General features: G+C 43.5%; 2 protein-coding genes across 5 annotated transcripts; one reads left to right on the forward strand and one right to left on the reverse strand.

Moving 5' to 3' along the window:
- Positions 7578-9205, reverse strand: LOC8059745 (isoprenyl transferase). Its single transcript, XM_021454553.1, has 3 exons — positions 8807-9205; positions 8613-8680; positions 7578-8513 (listed from the first exon to the last, which is right to left on the reverse strand). The coding sequence occupies exons 1-3, from the start codon at positions 9140-9142 to the stop codon at positions 8063-8065; spliced, it is 855 nt and encodes a 284-aa protein (XP_021310228.1). The 5' UTR covers positions 9143-9205; the 3' UTR covers positions 7578-8062.
- LOC8057961 lies at positions 10574-14197 on the forward strand. Of its 4 annotated transcripts, none has more exons than XM_021452564.1 (3): positions 10574-11869; positions 11948-12252; positions 12544-14197. In XM_021452564.1, the coding sequence occupies exons 2-3, from the start codon at positions 11970-11972 to the stop codon at positions 14070-14072; spliced, it is 1812 nt and encodes a 603-aa protein (XP_021308239.1). In that variant the 5' UTR covers positions 10574-11869; positions 11948-11969; the 3' UTR covers positions 14073-14197. The 4 variants fall into 4 exon arrangements, with proteins under 4 accessions (XP_021308239.1, XP_021308238.1, XP_021308237.1 ...); XM_021452563.1 differs by having other exon boundaries at positions 10574-10815; positions 11310-11869; positions 11948-14197; XM_021452562.1 differs by having other exon boundaries at positions 10574-10815; positions 11636-11869; positions 11948-14197.

Raw genomic sequence — 18509 nt, forward strand, 5'->3', positions numbered from 1 at the left:
GCAGCCCCACCATCAATTAATATCTTGGTCATTGGCTGACCATCAACTCTTTCTTTGACAAACAGAGCTTTAAGATGCTGCCTTTCATTGTCGGCAGGCTTTTCAAAAATAGCTGTCATCGGATCCAGAGCCAACTGAGCTATTTGGTCGGAAAACTCCAACTCCTCATCATCACTGGATGGCGCAAGGAACTCTATCGGCAACATAAATAGCATGTTAACATCTGCCAATGGCCCTTTCCCCTTAGGATCTGGTTGGTGCTGATCCCCAGACTGGCCAGAGTTCTTGCCCTTGCTTAGCTCTTCTCATCTTTCGCGTTGCAGTCTCCTCTTCTGTGTCTTGGTCAACCCTTCTGGACACCATGGGGGAAGTGGTGACTGCCTTGCTGATGGACGACGATGTTCCCTTGACTCCATCCGATGAGTATTGGCATCTCTGCAAAATATGAACTCATCCAGAACACGCGCATTAGCCATCTCTTCAAGCTCTTCCTGGTTCCTAGGAAAATATTCAACACGATCACCAAGCCTATCATGCACACTGAGTCTGCCCCCAAGCCGATCATGAACTGACGCTCTCCCCCTAATCGACCCATTAAATCGCCGATCATTATCGTGATAGCGGCGATCGGATCTGTCATACCGATCATAACCATTGCATTCAGGGCAATCTCTAACAGTGGGCAACTTGATGTTCTGCTCCCAGCAATGGATAAAGAATAGGCAGTTCTAGTGATCCTTGTGTCAATTCCACTCTTGACGACGTCTTTCTTCTTCCCGACGATAGTCTTCTTGCTGACGCCGATACCGATCCTCACGTTGCTGCCAAGTCTCCCGAGGCCTTCTATGAGTTATCACAATACCAGATCGGGGAGGCCTTCCTGAGTTAGCTCCCTCTTGGATCAAGCCTTTTCCTTTGGCATCGGCAGCAGTAATTTGATGTTGAGGATCTATCGATGCACTCCTTTCAGCTGCTTACGACGTCAAAACCTTGGTTTTCCCCTTGGCATCCAACATATTTGTTGGGAAAGGATGTTGATCGATCTTCATCGGCTTCTGAGCTTTGGAACTGTCAAATTTGATTCTTCCAGATTCAATAGCCGATTGCAGCTGTTGTCTAAAAACCTTGCATTCATTGGTGCTGTGAGAAGTTGCATTGTGCCACTTGCAGTATTTCATCTTCTTTAATTCTTCAGCCGATGGGATTACATGATTGGGTGACAATTTGATCTGACCTTCCTGAAGTAGAAAGTCAAATATCCTATCAGCTTTGGTGATATCAAATGCGAATTTCTCTGGCTCTTTATGTCCAAAAGGACAAGACATCGGCTTCTTGTTCTTCACCCACTCTGCCAAGCCGATGACCGGCTCTTCATCAGAATCTGAGCTTGCTACCTCGTCAACAAATGACACCTTTTTGTTCCAAACTCTCTTGGGTTCAAAGGGTTTGATATCCTGGTCGGAAATCCTATGGACCAAGTGACTCAGGCGCTCGAACTCTTGAGAAGCATATTTGTCCCTGATATGTGGCAACAAACCCTGGAAAGCCAAATCGGCTAGCTGCCGATCGTCCAAAACCAGACTATAGCATTTGTTCTTGACTTCCCGCAACCTCTGCACAAAACTTTAAACTGATTCATCATTGCGCTGCTTCAGTCTGACCAAATCGGTAATCTTCTTCTCATGGACTCCAGAAAAGAAGTACTTGTGGAACTGCTTCTCCAGATCGGCCCAAGTAATCACTGAATTAGGAGGTAATGATATAAACCAGGTGAAAGCCGATCCAGATAAAGATGATGAAAACAGTCAAACCCTCAATCCATCCCTGTTAGCAGCTTCCCCACACTGGATGATGAACCTGTTGACATGCTCCATGGTCGATGTATCATCCTACCCAGAAAACTTAGTGAAATCCGGCACCTTGTACCGATTTGGAAGCGGGATTAAATCATATACAGGAGGATACGGTGTCCGATAAGAGTAAGTGTTGACTTTGGGTTTTATCCCAAACTGGTCTCTCATTACTTCAGCGATCTTATCGGCCCAATAAGCATTGGCATCTTGCCGATGGGGTGGTTGTGGATCTGGCACCTGTTGGTAAGCTTCCACGTGTCGCTGAGGCGCATGATCTGCATGGAACATGGGGTTAACCATCTAACCACCAATCTGTTGTCCCAGATTCATCGGCTGGTTGATCAATCCTTGATTCTGAAACCCAGGTTGGACCTGTCCTTGTTGGAATCCAACAGCCTGATGATTCTGCTGAGGCATCTGTGGAAAGACTAGCTGCCCTGTCCATCCATTATTAGCATTCATCGGCACGAACCCTGCCGATGACTGAAGATTGGGCATCATCATTGAATTGCCAAACCCTGGTTGTGTCATGAACCTCTGCTGCGTTAGCATTGAATCTGCCGATGTGTTAGGCATCTGAAACATTGGAACTTGAGAATTCCCAGTGTAAGGTCTTGCAGTAGTAGTTGTAGTATACTGGGGACTCTGATTCATCGGCAAATTTGGAGGTGCCGATGCCATAGGAGCCTTGCCTCTCGTGTCAGCCATCTGAGATGTTCCAGGAGTCTTCAACATCATCTTTGGGGGCATACCATAACCCCACCAGTTGGGAGAAACTGACCCCGACATTGCTGATGCCAACAGATCCGTAGTAAGCTTGATCTGCTCATCTGACGTTGATGGATTGGTTGTCATCGGCGTAGATTGCGCGTTAGTGACTCCTAACGTGCTTGGAGGTACGGTAGTTTCTGTACCCGCAGCGGCCGTAGCAGCCGATGGAGCCGTGACAACTGGTGATCCTGGCTGATGATAGACAGGGCCCACATAGTTTGGTGGCAATTGTCCTTCTTTGAAAGTTCTAGCCACAGTTGAAAGGTCCTAATATGGCTAGAGGGGGGGTGAATAGCCTATTTAAAAATTCTACAAAAACACTAGAGCAAGAGGTTAGTAAATAACAAAGCGAAGCTTTTTGCTCTAGCTCTAAAGGGGTGTTTGCAAGCCACCTACCCAACAATTCTAGTTGCTATGATCACTATGCACACAAGAGCTAAGTCTCTACTTACACTAGAGAGCTACCTAAAGTTTCTATACAAGAAGTAAGCTACTCTAGTTTGAAAGAAAGTAAGAGAGAGTGTTTGAACTTTATACCACCGAGTAGAGGGGATGAACCAATCACAATATTATGAAGTCCAATCACGGGGAGAAATCCAATCAACAAACACAATGGGACACAAGATTTTTCTCCCGAGGTTCACGTGCTTGCCGGCACGCTACGTCCCCGTTGTGTCGACCAACACTTGGTGGTTCGGTGGCTAAGAGGTGTAGCACGAACCTCGTCCTCACTAGGACACCACAAGAACCTACCCACAAGTGAGGTAGCTCAATGACACGAGCAATCCACTAATGTTGCCTTTGGCACTCCGCCGAGGTAGGCACAAACCTCTCACAATCACCGGGAGATGGCCACGAACAATCACCAACTCGTGCCAATCCTCCTCCGCTGCTCCAAGCCGTCTAGGTGGCGGCAACCACCAAGAGTAACAAGAAAACCGCAGCTAGAACGATCCCCAAGTGCCACTAGATGCAATCACTCAAGCAAATGCACTTGGAATCACTCCCAATCTCACAAAGATGTATAATCTAAGAAGGAGATGAGTGGGAGGTGTTTGCTTAGGCTCACAAGGATGTCAAGTATGTTAGAAAGCCAAGAGTATGTGTCCTAAGCCGGCCAACAACTATTTATAGACCCCTCAAACAAATAGAGCCGTTGGCTCTTTCACTGGGCGAAAAAACGGGGTCACCGGACGCTCAACACCAGCGTCCGGTGCTCTAACGTTAGCCGCGTGTCAGAGTCTAACGGTCACCTGCAGTGCACCGGACGCTGAGCAAGTTAGCACCGGACGCGTCCGGTGCACACCGGACTCATGCGCAGAGAGTTCCGCAAACCTGCGGGACACCGGACGCTAGCCACCGGACGCACCCTGAGCGTCCGGTGCTCACCGGACTCGTGCGCAGAGAGGGTCGCCAAGACGCCCGCACACCGGACGCGCACCACCGGACGCTGAAGCCAGCGTCCGGTGCCTTACCCTAGCTGGGCTAGGCACTGTCTGCACCGGACGCTCAGACTTAGCGTCCGGTGCCTCAGTGGCCAGCGTCCGGTGAGTGTTTTCTCAGCGAGAAACACTCCCGCGACTTCTCCAAATTTCCCACCGGCGCAATAGAAAATATGCACTTCATTTTCTCGAAAAGCGCCGAATCCCCTCTCTACCCTTGAAACTCCACCTCCTTCTCAAAGTGTGCCAACACCACAACGTGTGTACCAACGAGCGTGCACGTGTGTTAGCATTTTCACAATCATTTTCTTTGAAGAAGTTAAGTTAGCTCACTAGGTTCTAAATGCATGCACATGAACAATGACACCTAGTGGCACTTGATAACCGCTTAGCCAAAGAATTCCCCTCTTTATAGTACGGCTATCTATCCTAAATGTGATCACACCCTCTATGGTGTCTTGATCACCAAAACCAAAACTCTAAGCAATACCTTTGCCTTGATCTCCATAGGGTTTTGTTTTTCTCTTTCTTCTTTTCCAAGTTGAGCACTTGATCACCTTGTGGTCATCACCATCATCACCATGATCATCTCTTGCTCCATCACTTGGCATGTACCAACCTCATTAAGTCTACACACACTTAGCATAGAGGTTAGTACTAGCGTTTCATCAATTATCCAAAACCAAACTAGGGCTTTCAACGGTGTTGAAAACCGTATTGGACAGCAGACCAGCTTGATTGATCAAGGCATGGTCAATAGCACTATCAACCATGTCTTGAAGTTTACCAGGATTGGCTTCAAAAGTAACCTGCCGAGGCGCCGGCAGTGCCTCCTTCTGGATCACCTCGCCACTCCTGTTGATACTGAAGGACTTCAAACATTGCTGCTTGTAATCCTCCATAGCTTTTGCAATAGCTTGCTTCTGCTCATCTCTGAGATTGGCTTCTGTCACGGGGATGACGTTCTCCAAATCGAATTCGGTAGTCGACATGTCGATCTCGCTCTTGAATATGTCCCACCGGGTGTGCCAAAAGATGTGTTGATGCAAAAGCTGATCTGCAAACACAAAGGGCTAATACCTGATTTAAACGTTAAGGCGTGCCAGCCGATTTGACCTTACTATCGGCAAAGGTGATAACTCGAATACTTTGGTCCCGACAACAGCGATGCGCCCGGATGTCACGGCCAAGAGGTATTCACGCGGAACTCGAGAATACGCCGAGCTTAAGTCGACGAACTCCTAAGAACTCGTAATAAAAAGGAAAATATGACAAAGTCGTCGAAAAAGTAGATGCTGGAATATGAGTAAAAACTTGTATTTGATTGATTGATAGATATCTCATTACAAGGCCCTAGGGTCTACATTTATACCTTGCTTAAAGAGCTACAATCAGACACGACTAGGACTCGAATTTCAAATTAAACAGAATCCGTATACAAAACGATTTTAAATAACTAAGGAAAACATAGAACCACCCCCTCGTAACCGATCGGGACACCACCACAGATCAATGGGCAACCTCCACGCTTCCCTTCAGAGTCATCGGCAGTCTTCCTATTATAGCCATCGGCAAACACCAATATTGAGCATCGGCAAGAACACGTCACCACCTCTGGACTTAGTCATATTCAATCGTCTCTTCATCGGCAACTATCCTCATCGGTAACTCTTCTACAGGCTAGTTACCGCTGCTCCACCTGCCGATCTTGGTCTCTGGGTACGTGTCCAAAAATGGTGTCAACAGAGACATATACTTGGTTATGACACTCTCCCCCGCTTAAGATGCAACGCGTCCTCGCGCTACGCCGAGTGAAGGAGTAGACAGGCGACGACAAAGCCGACGGCGTGAAGACGTAGTCGCCGTCTGTCGAGGTAGGGGCTGGCGCTCCCAGGTAGCGCAGTGTTGAGGACAACCTGCCCGTTGAATGAGTTCCATGGGCACCACATGTTGACCAACCAGCTGTAGACGACACTCGAGAACACGGTCAACCGTGAGATCCTGAAACTGGCTAAGCAAATGTAAGTCAGCATCACATGAAATCGTAGTATTAGGTGGTAAGGCCTTCTTCAGCTGAGACACATGGATCACAGGATGAATCAGGCTTGATGCCGGCAGGTGTAACTTGTAAGCCACTGGACCCACTTTCCGCAAAAATCAGATATGGTCCAAAATACTTATAGCTAAGCTTGTGGTATTCATTTCAATCTACATATATTAAAATAGATTAAAGTGTAAATTAATTTAAGTGTACTCACTATGTCTCAAAATAGTCATTCTCGTTTCCCGAGAAATCATCTTTTTTAAACTTTAACTAATTATATACAAAAGAATATTAATATTTATAATATATAATTAGTATTATTAGATAAATCGTTGAATATACATCATAATAAATTTATTTAGAGATATAATGTTGCACGTATTTTCTATAAATTTAGTCAAATTTGAGAAAGTTGACAAACACGTATCATGTAATGTCATCTATTCTAGGACGGAGAGAGCATATGGATTAAAGTAGATATAAGCATATCCAAACAAACCCAAAGATGATTAGTTTCAATCATGTTGGCCCCCTGAATCAACGAATAGTGACATGATATTAGTAAAGTTTATAACGTTTTGTTGTGTCGATCAATCTCCACTATAGAAAACAGAGGCATATGCACTTAGATTTAGGCTCTGTTTGATAGAGGTCCAAATGCTCTAAATTCACCAAAATCAGCCCTGGATCCTATTTTCTACCCAAACACCTCTCCACTATGGAATTTGGATCCAATGAAAAATCTAGATCTAGGGGCTAGATGCGTAGAGTCCATGGAGCACCTCAACGGTGCTATGAAAACATAAGTTTCATACCTCCTCATAAAGTTGAGTGATAATTACCAACTATTGTTATCCATTACATAGGAAAAATGCTTTGTTCTATTTTTTCCTGTCATATTCCCTGCGTGACTGAGTACAGAGCTCGCGCCATGCCGCCACCCCACTTGCGCCAACTCCTCCCTAGTAGCACTAGCCCCTGGCCATGCCGAGCTCTCCCCCCTTGCTCACGCCAGCCCCTGCCCGGCGGTGCCGAGCCCTAGCTACCATGGCCCCTGGCTGAGCTCGTGCCGACTAGGCGTGCACTCAGGACTGCACACTGCTTAGGAAGAGGAAGAGGATGAAGACTCTGACACATGGGCCCAAGGTGTCAGTGAGATAATTGGTTGTTTGCTGTTGGACCACAGTTCGATGAATATTGGACCGGCCCAGCAGACCATGACCATGCAGCTCCCCCAAACACTTTTGTCAGCAACATTGAGGTCCTTTTCTCAACAAAAAAGAAACAGTGATATCCCAAATTCAAGTTGTAGCTGTTCAATGGTGGATCTGCAGATCTAAGGCCTTGTTTAGTTTCCAAAAATTTTGCAAAATTTTTCAGATTCCCCGTCATATCGAATCTTTATACGTATGCATGGAGTATTAAATATAAATGAAAATAAAAACTAATTGCACAGTTTGGTCGGAATTGACGAGACGAATCTTTTGAGCCTAGTTATTCCATAATTAAACAATATATGTCAAATACAAACGAAAGTACTACTATTCCTATTTTGCAATTTTTTTGAAGTAAACAAAGCCTAAATCTCATTTTTCAAATTTGGAGCTTTGTCAAACTGGGCCTTAAGACGTGCGAAGAATGCATGAATCATGAATACATTTCCATCGTATATTCAAAACTTGGGTCATGGACTGAAACTGTATCCACCCGGACGATGCAAGAGATGTTAAAATCTGTTATGGCCAGAAAACTAGCGCGAATGTGGATGGATTGTACGCTCTAAGTCTAATCATGAACTGTTTATGCAAAACAAAATCAAATATGTACACAACAACGCCAAGTTTGTTATAGAAAATGCTACTCATTATCTCATTCCAAGCAACTGAGCATTTATGCATGGGGAAAAAAGCTACAATTTCCATGTCAGCGTACCGCATCTGCTAGCGAGAAACTCAAGCATTTCTTTGACCAAACCGCCGTTCTCTGTTCTGGAATGAGGTCAACGCCTGCAGGTACTCGGCCTCCCCAAAATCCGGCCACAATGTGTCGGTGAAGTAGAGCTCAGAGTAGGCGGACTGCCACATCAAGAAGTTGCTCAGCCTCACCTCGCCGCTCGTCCTGATGACCAGGTCGGGGCACGAGAACTCTCCGGCGACGCCTGTCGCGAGCTTGCTAGCAAGCAACGACTCGTCGATGTCCTCCGGCATGAGGAGGTTGCCCTGCACTTCGCCGGCGAGCTCTCGGCACGCTCGCACGATGTCCCATCGCCCGCTGTAGCAGGTCGCCAGCATCAGGTGGAGCTGCGAGTTGTTCCTCGTCATCTCCTCCGCTTCCCGAGCAGCGTTCTGCAGAGAAGCCGGCCGTCTTGAGGGGTCGCCGATGACATGCATCCGGATCCCGTTCCTGTACGTCCAGATCGAAATCACGGACTCATTTGATGATGATGTACTGCATTCTGCATGCACTACATGTCAATGTGATGATGTGCAAATGCACGCTCACCTCGCGTACTCGTCGATGTTATCGCGGATCGTCCGCTCGATCAATCCCATCACGTAGTCGACCTCCATCTTCAGATTCAAAGAATGCAAGAACGAACAGTTTGTAAGCACAAGATCTGCTCGCGTCGGGGCTGAAGAAGGTGAAAAAAAAAGTCAGTGAGGGGGAGGGGAGGGAGTGAAGAGGTCCATGCATGCCTTGGGGCGGCCGAAGTTCTCCTGGGAGAATGCGAACACGGTGAGCGCGCGGATGCCCCAGGCATGGGAGCGCCATATCGTGTGCTCCAGCGCACGACGGCCAGCCTCGTGGCCCTCCGCCGTCAGCATCCCCCGCGCCTGCGCCCATCGCCTGTTCCCGTCCATCACCACCGCCACGTGCCGCGGCAGCGACTCCGGCCGGATCCCGCTCTGGACCAGCGCCGCCTGAGCCGGAGCCGGAGGAGCGACGACGGCGCCCGCGCCGGCGTGCAGTCTGCGGGTCGGGTGGCGCGTGCGGAGACGGCGAGCAGTAACAGACAGAAAGCGAGACAGCATCGTGCGTGGGAGCTTTGGTTCTCGCGTTCTGGGTCTGCTGATCTGCTCGTGGTCTTGGTCTCAGCCTCTCTCAGTAGGTCAGTAATACAAGGCAAGGGCGATACGCCTGAAGATTCTCTTCTTGGGAAATGTAGGCCTTGTTTAGTTTCCAAAATTTTTCAAGATTCTCCGTCACATCGAATCTTGTGGCAAATGCATGAAGTATTAAATATAGACGAAAACAAAAACTAATTACACAGTTTATCTGTAAATCGCGAGACAAATCTTTTAATCCTAGTTAGTCTATGATTGGATAATATTTCCCACAAACAAACGAAAGTGCTACAGTAGCGAAATCTAAAAAATTTCTCGAACTAAACAAGGCCGTAATACAGTACATATATAGGCATGATGTTGCCTTTCTTTTCGTTTTCAAAAGATGCGTATACTTCAGTCAGACTTGAAAGATGCAAGTTTCTCTAGGGCTAGGCTCGCTAAATACGATCAATTATCTAAATAATAATAACATTATTAGTGTATGATTAGTGTATATTAGTTGATATCAATGTATTTTAAAACATAATAAACAAAATAGTTGCATGGAACAATAACGTGATTATCTTTATTTACTTAATTTCATCCCATACAATATATTCATTCATGTGCAAGCAGCCAACACTATCTCAATTTAATTAGATAGGTTAGTTTGGGTGCAAGCAACAAAACTTAACAATGCCGCATACACAAGGCAGTTTAGTCCTATCGCATGTTTGACATATGTATAGAGTATTAAATATAAACTAAAAAAACTAATTACACATATTATGAATATTTTGTGAGATAAATCTTTTAAACCTAATTAATTCATGATTTAATAATATGATGCTACATATATATATCACAGAACTTATATCACAGAACTGGCTCCGTTGGAACACAGGAATGGTGAAATGTAGGAATAGGAAAAACAAATGATTTCTATAGGAATGCAAGAGCAAAACTGAGGATTCGGAACCCATAGGAATACATATGTGTAGTTGTTTGGATAGAACACATGAAAGGAATAGTCAAATGGTACTGATTTTGTCAAACGTCCCACCTAAGACTGCTGCTTAAGAGATTTGCATCAATAGCTATGAGGCACTGTTTGCCTCGATCCTACGCAAAGGAAAGAAAAAAAAAAAGAAGTTCGAGTGGATGTTTTTTTCCTATGATCTTCCTGTAAAATAGGCAACATAGGAACATTCCTATGGAAGAATCCTCCATTCCAAAGCATGAACAGTGTTCAATCCTATAGGAAATAAAATCCTCCATTCTTCCAAAATTCCTTCAATCCAAAGGAGCCTTAAAACATCCAAGTTCTTTTTGACCAAGGGAGCAGTACTAAGCTATATAGCTTATATAGCCCATGAGCCCATGCCAAACAAGCCTCTCCCTGTGCCATAACGGCCCATAGCCACCCCCGCAACAGCCCAGCTTTCAGGTGCGCAACCGCACGGACATGGCTGGGGTCAGAGCAAGGCCATTTCTCCGGTGTGAGGTGGTGCCACGGAAGGTGAAGCTCCAGCGACGCCGCACGCCTCCTTGTCAACAACCCACACAGGTGGCTGCCGCTGCGATAGAGTTGCTCTCCGCCTCGATGGAGTGCCCCGTACCGCCGGCGGCTTCTCCCTCGCCACGCCGGATCCAACAAGGTGTGTACATACGTCTCACACTTCAGATGCGGCGCATGAGGAAGCGTTCTAGTTTCAGCAGAGTTGAATCGATTTCGATTGCGCTGCAGAGTTCAGAACCTACTGTACTCAGTTGCATAATTGCATTGCACAACCGAGTAGTATGGATTTTTGGATTCTATGTGAGGACCGGCTATAAAAACTTATCTGCTGAGATGTAAACTAATGCCGCGAACTCTTGGCACCTCTTGCACGGGTCAATCGATCTGAGTCGTTGTCCCTGCTCGGATGCTCCTTTGGCTGCATTCAGAAGTGAGGAAATGGAGGCAAAATTACTTGATTCCTCTGCGTTTTGGTGTTTATGGTTGACAATGACATGCCTATAGATATCCAGTTCAACGGTGCCCATCAAAATTGTAGTTAATTGCTCCTTCTTTTTTTACTACTATTGATGTAGCCTTGTAGGTAGTTTCCATTCAATTTCCATATTGCCTGATTCAAATTATGTTGTACAGATGAAACCAAACAATTTTGTTTCTAATGATCAGCTCATTTTTTATATGGACTTGGATGGCCGATGTAAAGCGTACATTATGTTGTACAGCTGGAACCAAACAATTTTGTTTCTAATGATCAGCTCATTTCTGATATTGACTTGGATGGCTGATCCGATCTAAAGAGTACATTATGTTGTACAGCTGGAACCAAACAATTTTGTTTCTAATGATCAGCTCGTTTCTGATATTGACTTGGATGGCCAATCTAAAGAGTACAGTCAATAGAAATACACTTTTTTTCACATCTTTTGGACAGTGTTCATGTTGCTTGTTGCTACTTTCAGTTTACACTACTGAAGAAGACAAATACACATGCCAGTCGAAAGCAATACATGTTTGTTCACTTCTCTTGGACAATTCTCTTGTTGTTTCTGCTGGTGTTATGCGGTGAAGTAATACTCTTCTTGCAAGAAATCTGTCTCCTAACTATAAGGGACATGCGTGTTGCTTCTGAAGCACTGATGATACTAATGCTACATTGCATCTCCTGACCTTACCTTCTGAACTTCCATTTCAAGGTGTGTACACTTCTCTTGACATGCTACACATTTAGTTGTCTTCGGATAGTTAGTTTTCGTAATGTTGTTGATACACAGGATCCAGTCTGGGCGAGCAAGTATGGCCAGAGCAGATGTAATGCAACTAAATGGGTTGCAAAAGAACGTGACACAAGAATGGGATACTTTCATGTCCTGGTTGCGCAGCGAGAGAGGGGTCATGACCCAAGCTGAAGTTCTTGTGCCTCTTTCAATAATACTTTTCGCCATTCAGATTATATTTGGCTGGTGGAGACGCTGTTGCCACAGTTCACTCATCAAATACCTGCTCTGGCTTGCTTACAGTACGACACCCTCTGTGGTGATCTACACTCTTGGTCTTATGCAGTTGTCTTCAGTTAATGGTGAGTTGTTTCATATTTGGTCTGTTGCGTTGCTCGTGGCCCTTGGTGGTACAAATAGTATGACGGCCTATGTCATAGAAGACAACGAGCAGTACTGGAGGCATTTTGTTCAGCAACTTTTGTATGTGATTAACTTCTTTGCCATGCTTAAGGTCCATTTAAAACTCGAGACATTCCTGGATTTAGTTTATAGTTTCTTATTGGTATTTATTCTATCTCTGAATGTTGGAAGGATTTATGCGAGTAAGACAGCAAGTAGTTTCTCAGATGACCGAAGCCTGTATCTTGCAGAGTATATGAAGCATGAGCACAAAAATACAACCAGTTACGACCCTGTCACTCTAGAAGGCTACAACTACCTTGTATCTTGGAGAAGGGTATCAAGTGAAGGATTAAGAAGGTTTCCATTGGTAGGTGATAAGATAACTGTCAGCGATATCTGGCTTGATAGCGGGATCAATGTACAATTGAAGGAGCTGTCCCTTTCCTTCGCCTTATTTCAGCTGTTAAGGAGGCGTTTCTTTGGGGTTTCTTGTCCTGAATCCAAGCTTCAGAAAACTCATGATCTTATTTTTCGTGGACTGTTGTTGAATGTAGAAGAGAATTACAGAACTACATTCCGGGTGATTGAGGCAGAATTGGTTTTTGCTCATGATCATATGTTTACCAGCTCTGCTTCCTTCAACACTAGATTGGGTAAACCTATCATAATCCTAAGTATCATTAAATCAGTCATTTATTGTTATGCAATACTATGGTCAATTTTAAAGCACGAAAATGTTAGTAAAGTATTCATGGGGCTACTTCTGGCACTAGAGCTATTACAACTGTATGTTTATTTGTCATCCGATTGGGCTAAGCTACGATCTATTTGTCGGCTTGAGTGTTCTTTAGAAGGCACTTGTGACATTGGTTGCCTGTTCTGGGATAGGCTTCCGCAGTTATTTGGACGGTGGCAAAACAAGATTGGTCAGCTCTCATTACTCAAGGATTTACACCGCCAATCATTCACACATGACATGCTAGGAACTCTATCTTGGTGTATCTCTGCAAAGATTCTTCAGTGCCAGGAATCATCCTTCTCGAGAGGTATCAGTAACCCAGGTATTAAGGGGCCAGACCACATTAGGTTGTGTGACAATGTTAAGTTAGCAGTTGCTCAAACTCTGAAACGCAATGCTGGTAAACTGTCTAATGGAGAATCATCTTTGAGGCGCAATGGTCAAGATAGGCTTATATGGGCATGCAGACAGAAAAATCATGCCAACTCCATGTTAATTTGGCACATTGCAACAGAGTATTGCGAGATCATACATGTGCATCAGTCAGCCACAGCGGAGCAGATAAGTGATAATGACCTTAACCTTGCTAGATCACTGTCAAGATACTGTGGATACTTAATGGCATTTGTCCCAGAACTGCTTCCTGACCATCACTTGGACACTACCGTGTGCTTTCATGGAGTAAGGAAGGATGCCCTAGAGTTCCTGCAGGAAGAGATATCACTTGAAAGCAAGTGTAGAAAGATGAAAAATTTCAGCTGGCGATTACCACGACATCAGGGAACTTTTGTGAAGGGGATACTGCTTGGGAAGCAGCTGGAAAAAATAGGTCCTGCCAGGTGCTGGACGGTACTGGTAGATCTCTGGACCGAGATGATACTGTACATTGCTCCATCAGACAATGCAAGAGATCATATACAGCATCTGGCAAACGGTGGGGAATTCCTTACTCATTTGTGGGCCTTGCTTTCGCATGCTGGGATTTTAACTAGGGAGGAACACAGCTTGGATGAAGAAAATACAGTTGTCCAGCCTTGAGGATGAAAAATCCATGAGCAACAAGCACCAGGATGTATGTGATATGTGTAATGTAAGACTAGCTTGCTTATTGCCGTTTTGTAATTTATTGAAAGCTGTATCTATACTAGGTCTGTTGCGGTGCACTGCCATGCCACGGAAGCTGAAAAATTCTCAATGCAATAAATTTAACAATTATATTAATGGAATCTCTTTGCTGCCCGGATAAATTAGGACGGAAGCTACCCACCACAATTCTATCTATACCTAATAATAAATTATAAAAATTTCAGTTCACCATATCTTTATATGTTCACCATGTCTTTCATCAGATTTCAGTCTGTCCTAAATTTTTTTCTGCCATCGGTACCCAAGTCGGCCTAGGTATCGGTGCGAATCGCTTCAAACGCTGGTACCCGAGTCGGTCCCTCCTAGCTGGCCAGCGGTGGAACGTACCTGGATATGTCTCTGCTCTCTCCTTCCTCCTGTGCGTGGCCATACACCGCGTAGTACATGATTTGCACACGTATGTGATGGTCAATGCTACTGTCGGCGGCGTGGCTCTTAACGACGACGTATCCCTGCACATGCAAATAAGGGAAACCACGTCCTTGGCCCGTCCACCCCAAAGACAGATAGATCCATGGTGTCTGATGTTGCCTGCGGCTGGCTCTGCCTCACGTCTTTTGGGGTCAGATGTGGAGGTATTAAGAGGTAATATTAGAGTAAGATAAGGTTTGATTAATTTCTATTATTATTATTATTATTAAATAAATATGTCTCCAAGCTATATATTATTATAAATATTAACTATCTAATACCATAGATAGTTATGGTTATCAATAAAATAAATTACAGACTTTAATGTTATAAAAAAGATAAATATAAATATATATGTAATATTATGTCATCACTTTCTATGATCATTTAATGTTTTTCTCCCGTTGCAACGCACGGACATATTTGCTAATACTTATAATGTATCATTAAACATCATCATCTATTTGGAACAGCTCAACTACTGAAACCATAAAAAAAACCAGCAGAATTAAAAATGTGGCTTGTAAAACTGCTGTGAAACTTTACTCCACGATACACATACTCTAAGCTACATCAATCAGCAGAAGTGTTTTGCCTTTTGTAGAGACTCGCCGGCATGTCAGTGTAAGGATGCAGGTTCAGGAAAAAAATAAATCAGGATAAACCTTAAATTCCTTCTGATCTTTTGGGCCATTTCCAGTAAATTCATCATAGAACTGCTTGAACCTCCTATTCCACTTTTACCTATGGTTTACTTTCAAAGGAAAGAAATTCATGAATGATGTTGGCTGCTAGTGTCGTGGCGATTCTGCGTTGGCGGAGGAGACTACAGCCCTTGTTCGACATCGAACGAAGGTCCGGCCTCGTCTCCCTCAGTCTTTGGGCTCGTCTCGTGGCAATGGAACGCGCGATGCTTTCGCGAAACCTCTACTACCGTCACCGAAAGGCTGCACATCTTGTATTATATACTCTTTCTCATCTAATACAAAGATACGTACACTCATGTCTGTTCTTGAAATTTTCATGAATGATGTCCTTGTCATCAGGTTTTACCGAGATGACAGCACTCAACTTAATTAGTCTCTCTTCCATCTAATACAAAGATACGTACACTTATATGTGTAGAATGTAAGATTTTTTTTTGAATAACAGGTTTCCCCAGCTTCTTCTAAGTCTGAAATGGTGATAGAGGAGGCTGCCTTCTCTTTGGAAGAACTGGTGGCCGAGGATACTGAAAAAATCCAAGGTGCAGATGACATACAGGAGGAGCAAATTTGTCAGAATCAGGGTCTTCCACTTGATGGTATGGTCGAGGTTGGGCAAGTTAAGAAGAGGAAGAAAAGGCAATGGGGACCTGCTTTGAGGGTTGATCGTCCTAGGAGAGTTCCTGAGGATGGGAGAACAATTATGCAAAAAGCGCAAGATCTTAAGGAGAAAAGGAACACAGTAAAAGGTATGCGCAAAAAACTTCTTTTGCTTTTGAAAGCAATGAAGTCTTATTACAAAAAGCTAAGAGTATAAATATTTCTTTTGGCACTGATGTCAAGAATGCACATGAAAAATTGAATAATTTAAAAGCTAAAGAATTGAGTGATAGAGAGATGTTTGAAAGTAACAATCCAGAGGTTAACCTTCCTAGTAATCTTGAGGTTCAAATTCTAGTTGAGGATTTTTCTCCTTTAGGAGAGGGATGTGATAACTGTTTAAAAGAAGGGGTTGATGTAGATATTATGACACAGGTTGATGGGATAGCTTCTAAGAGCTGTGTAAATAATTCTGATATTGTTAAAAATGATAGGAGCATTCTGGAATGTTAGAGGCCTTAATAAAGAAGGTCGTCTACGGTGCTTAGCTGATTTTGTGAAAGATAATAGTCTAGATTTTGTTGGTTTACAAGAAACAAAAAAGGAAAGTTTCAATGAGTCTTTCCTTATATATATTCATAAGGATTTTAATTGGCATGTGCTGCCAGCAAAGGGCACTGCTGGGGGCATCCTTATTGGTTTTAATTCTAGAAAGTTTGAACTGTTAGCTTGTATGAATGGGGAGTTTTGTGCTTCTGTGATAGTTAAAAACTGTTATGATAAGTTTGTTTGGAGGTTAATTGTGGTTTATGGTTCACCGTATGAAGAGGGGAAGTTGAGTTTTATTCAAGAGTTGGATTCCTTCCTAGATAACTGGGAGGGACCGACTGTTATTGGGGGTGACTTTAATCTGGTATCTAGTTGTAAGGAGAAAAATAATGGAATAGTGAATCTTAAATGGGCTGATATGTTTACAAACTGGATTAACAAATATGGGTTGATAGAGTTGAAAGCCTCTAATAGGTCATATACGTGGACCAATAATCAAGAGCAGCCAATCGTGGCAGCCATTGATAAAGTCTTTTGCTCTAATTCTTTTGAACAGAAGTTTCCTTTGGCGTTTGTTTCAACAAAAGCTAGGGCTCATAGTGATCATGTGCCTTTAATCCTAAATTTGAATTGTTGTAAGAGGAGGAAACCTAGTATTTTTAGATTTGAAAAATGGTGGCTTGAGCAACCAGATTTTAGAGAGTTAGTGGTAAAGGTGTGGAACACAGCTTGTGCTTTTACTGATCCTTTAGATATTTGGCAATTTAAGATCAGGTTGCTTAGGAAGAAAGCAAAGGGCTGGTCTTGGAATAGGAATGCTGAAGTCAGAAAACTTAAACAGCAACTCCTTAAGGAGTTTGAGGAGTTAGATATTAGTTCTGAAAAAAGTGTTTTATGCCAGAAAGATAGAGATAGAATGGATACAATTACTAGAGATTTAGAAGCCTTGTGGAGTATGAAAGAAATAAAAGTTAGACAGAGATCTAGAGATAGGAAGATTATGGAAGGAGATAGAAATACAGCTTATTTTCAAGCTGTGGCTAATTAAAGAAATAGGAAGAAGAAGATCCTTGGGCTTGATGGGCCTGAGGGATGGATTGAGAAGAATGATGCCATGCTTAAGCATGCAATGTCTTTTTATAAAACTTTGTTTGGCAAGGAGGAGGATGCAGGGGTTAGTTTAAATGAGGATTTTTGGGAAGAAAGTGAAAAGGTTTCTGAGGATGAAAATGTGTTGTTAGAAGCCCCTTTCTCAGAGGAGGAGGTGAAGGAGGCCGTTTTTGGTTCATATGCTGAGGGGGCTCCCGGACCTGATGGTTTTTATTTCCTATTCTATCAGGTTTTGGGATATTGTTAAAGATGATTTGATGGTCCTAGTCAAGTGTTTTGAGAAGGGGGGTTTGAACCTTGAAAGGTTGAATTTTGCTATGATTACTCTTCTACCTAAAGAGCCTGATGCCAGGACTCTTAAGAAGTATAGGCCTATTAGTCTTCTAAATTGTAGTTTTAAGATTTTTGGTAAGCTGTTGAATAATAGATTGATTAAATTTGCAAACTGGCTGATTGCTTCTAACCAAACAACTTTCATTAAAGGTAGATATATTTTGGAAAGTGTTGCTGCTGCTCATGAGATTATTCATGAGGTGCATAGGAAGAGAGAAGTTGGTATTATCCTTAAACTCGATTATGAGAAAGCTTATGATCGGGTTAGTTGGAGTTTCCTTGAAGAAATGTTAAAATCTAGGGGTTTTGGTGTTAAATGGAGAGGTTGGATTTTAAAAGTGGTGCAGGGTGGTTCTATTTGCATTAGAATGAATGATGAGAATAGTGCTTTCTTTAAACCAGGTAAGGGGATTAGACAAGGGGACCCTCTTTCTCCCCTTCTTTTTAATTTAGTAGTTGATGTGTTTACTAGGATGCTCATGAGGGCAGCTAAGAAAAATCTGATTTCTGGTTTGTTACCTCAATCTAAGCCTGGGGGCATTATTAGTTTACAGTATGCTGATGATACCCTACTTTTCCTTGAAAATAATCTAGAAAAAGCAGCCAATTTAAAGTGGTTGTT

The sequence above is a fragment of the Sorghum bicolor genome, chromosome 2, assembly GCF_000003195.3.
Source record: "Sorghum bicolor cultivar BTx623 chromosome 2, Sorghum_bicolor_NCBIv3, whole genome shotgun sequence".
In the NCBI taxonomy this organism is placed as follows: domain Eukaryota; kingdom Viridiplantae; phylum Streptophyta; class Magnoliopsida; order Poales; family Poaceae; genus Sorghum; species Sorghum bicolor.

Bases quoted from the DNA above. Each gene is read 5' to 3' on its own strand.
- LOC8059745 (XM_021454553.1), bottom strand. From the start codon at position 9,142: ATGCTGTCTCGCTTTCTGTCTGTTACTGCTCGCCGTCTCCGCACGCGC. The intron at 8,681-8,806 runs GCATGCATGGAC...TTGAATCTGAAG, and splicing joins AGAACTTCGGCCGCCCCAAG to ATGGAGGTCGACTACGTGAT. The intron at 8,514-8,612 runs GTGAGCGTGCAT...CTGGACGTACAG, and splicing joins AACATCGACGAGTACGCGAG to GAACGGGATCCGGATGCATG.
- LOC8057961 (XM_002459744.2), top strand. From the start codon at position 11,970: ATGGCCAGAGCAGATGTAATGCAACTAAATGGGTTGCAAAAGAACGTG.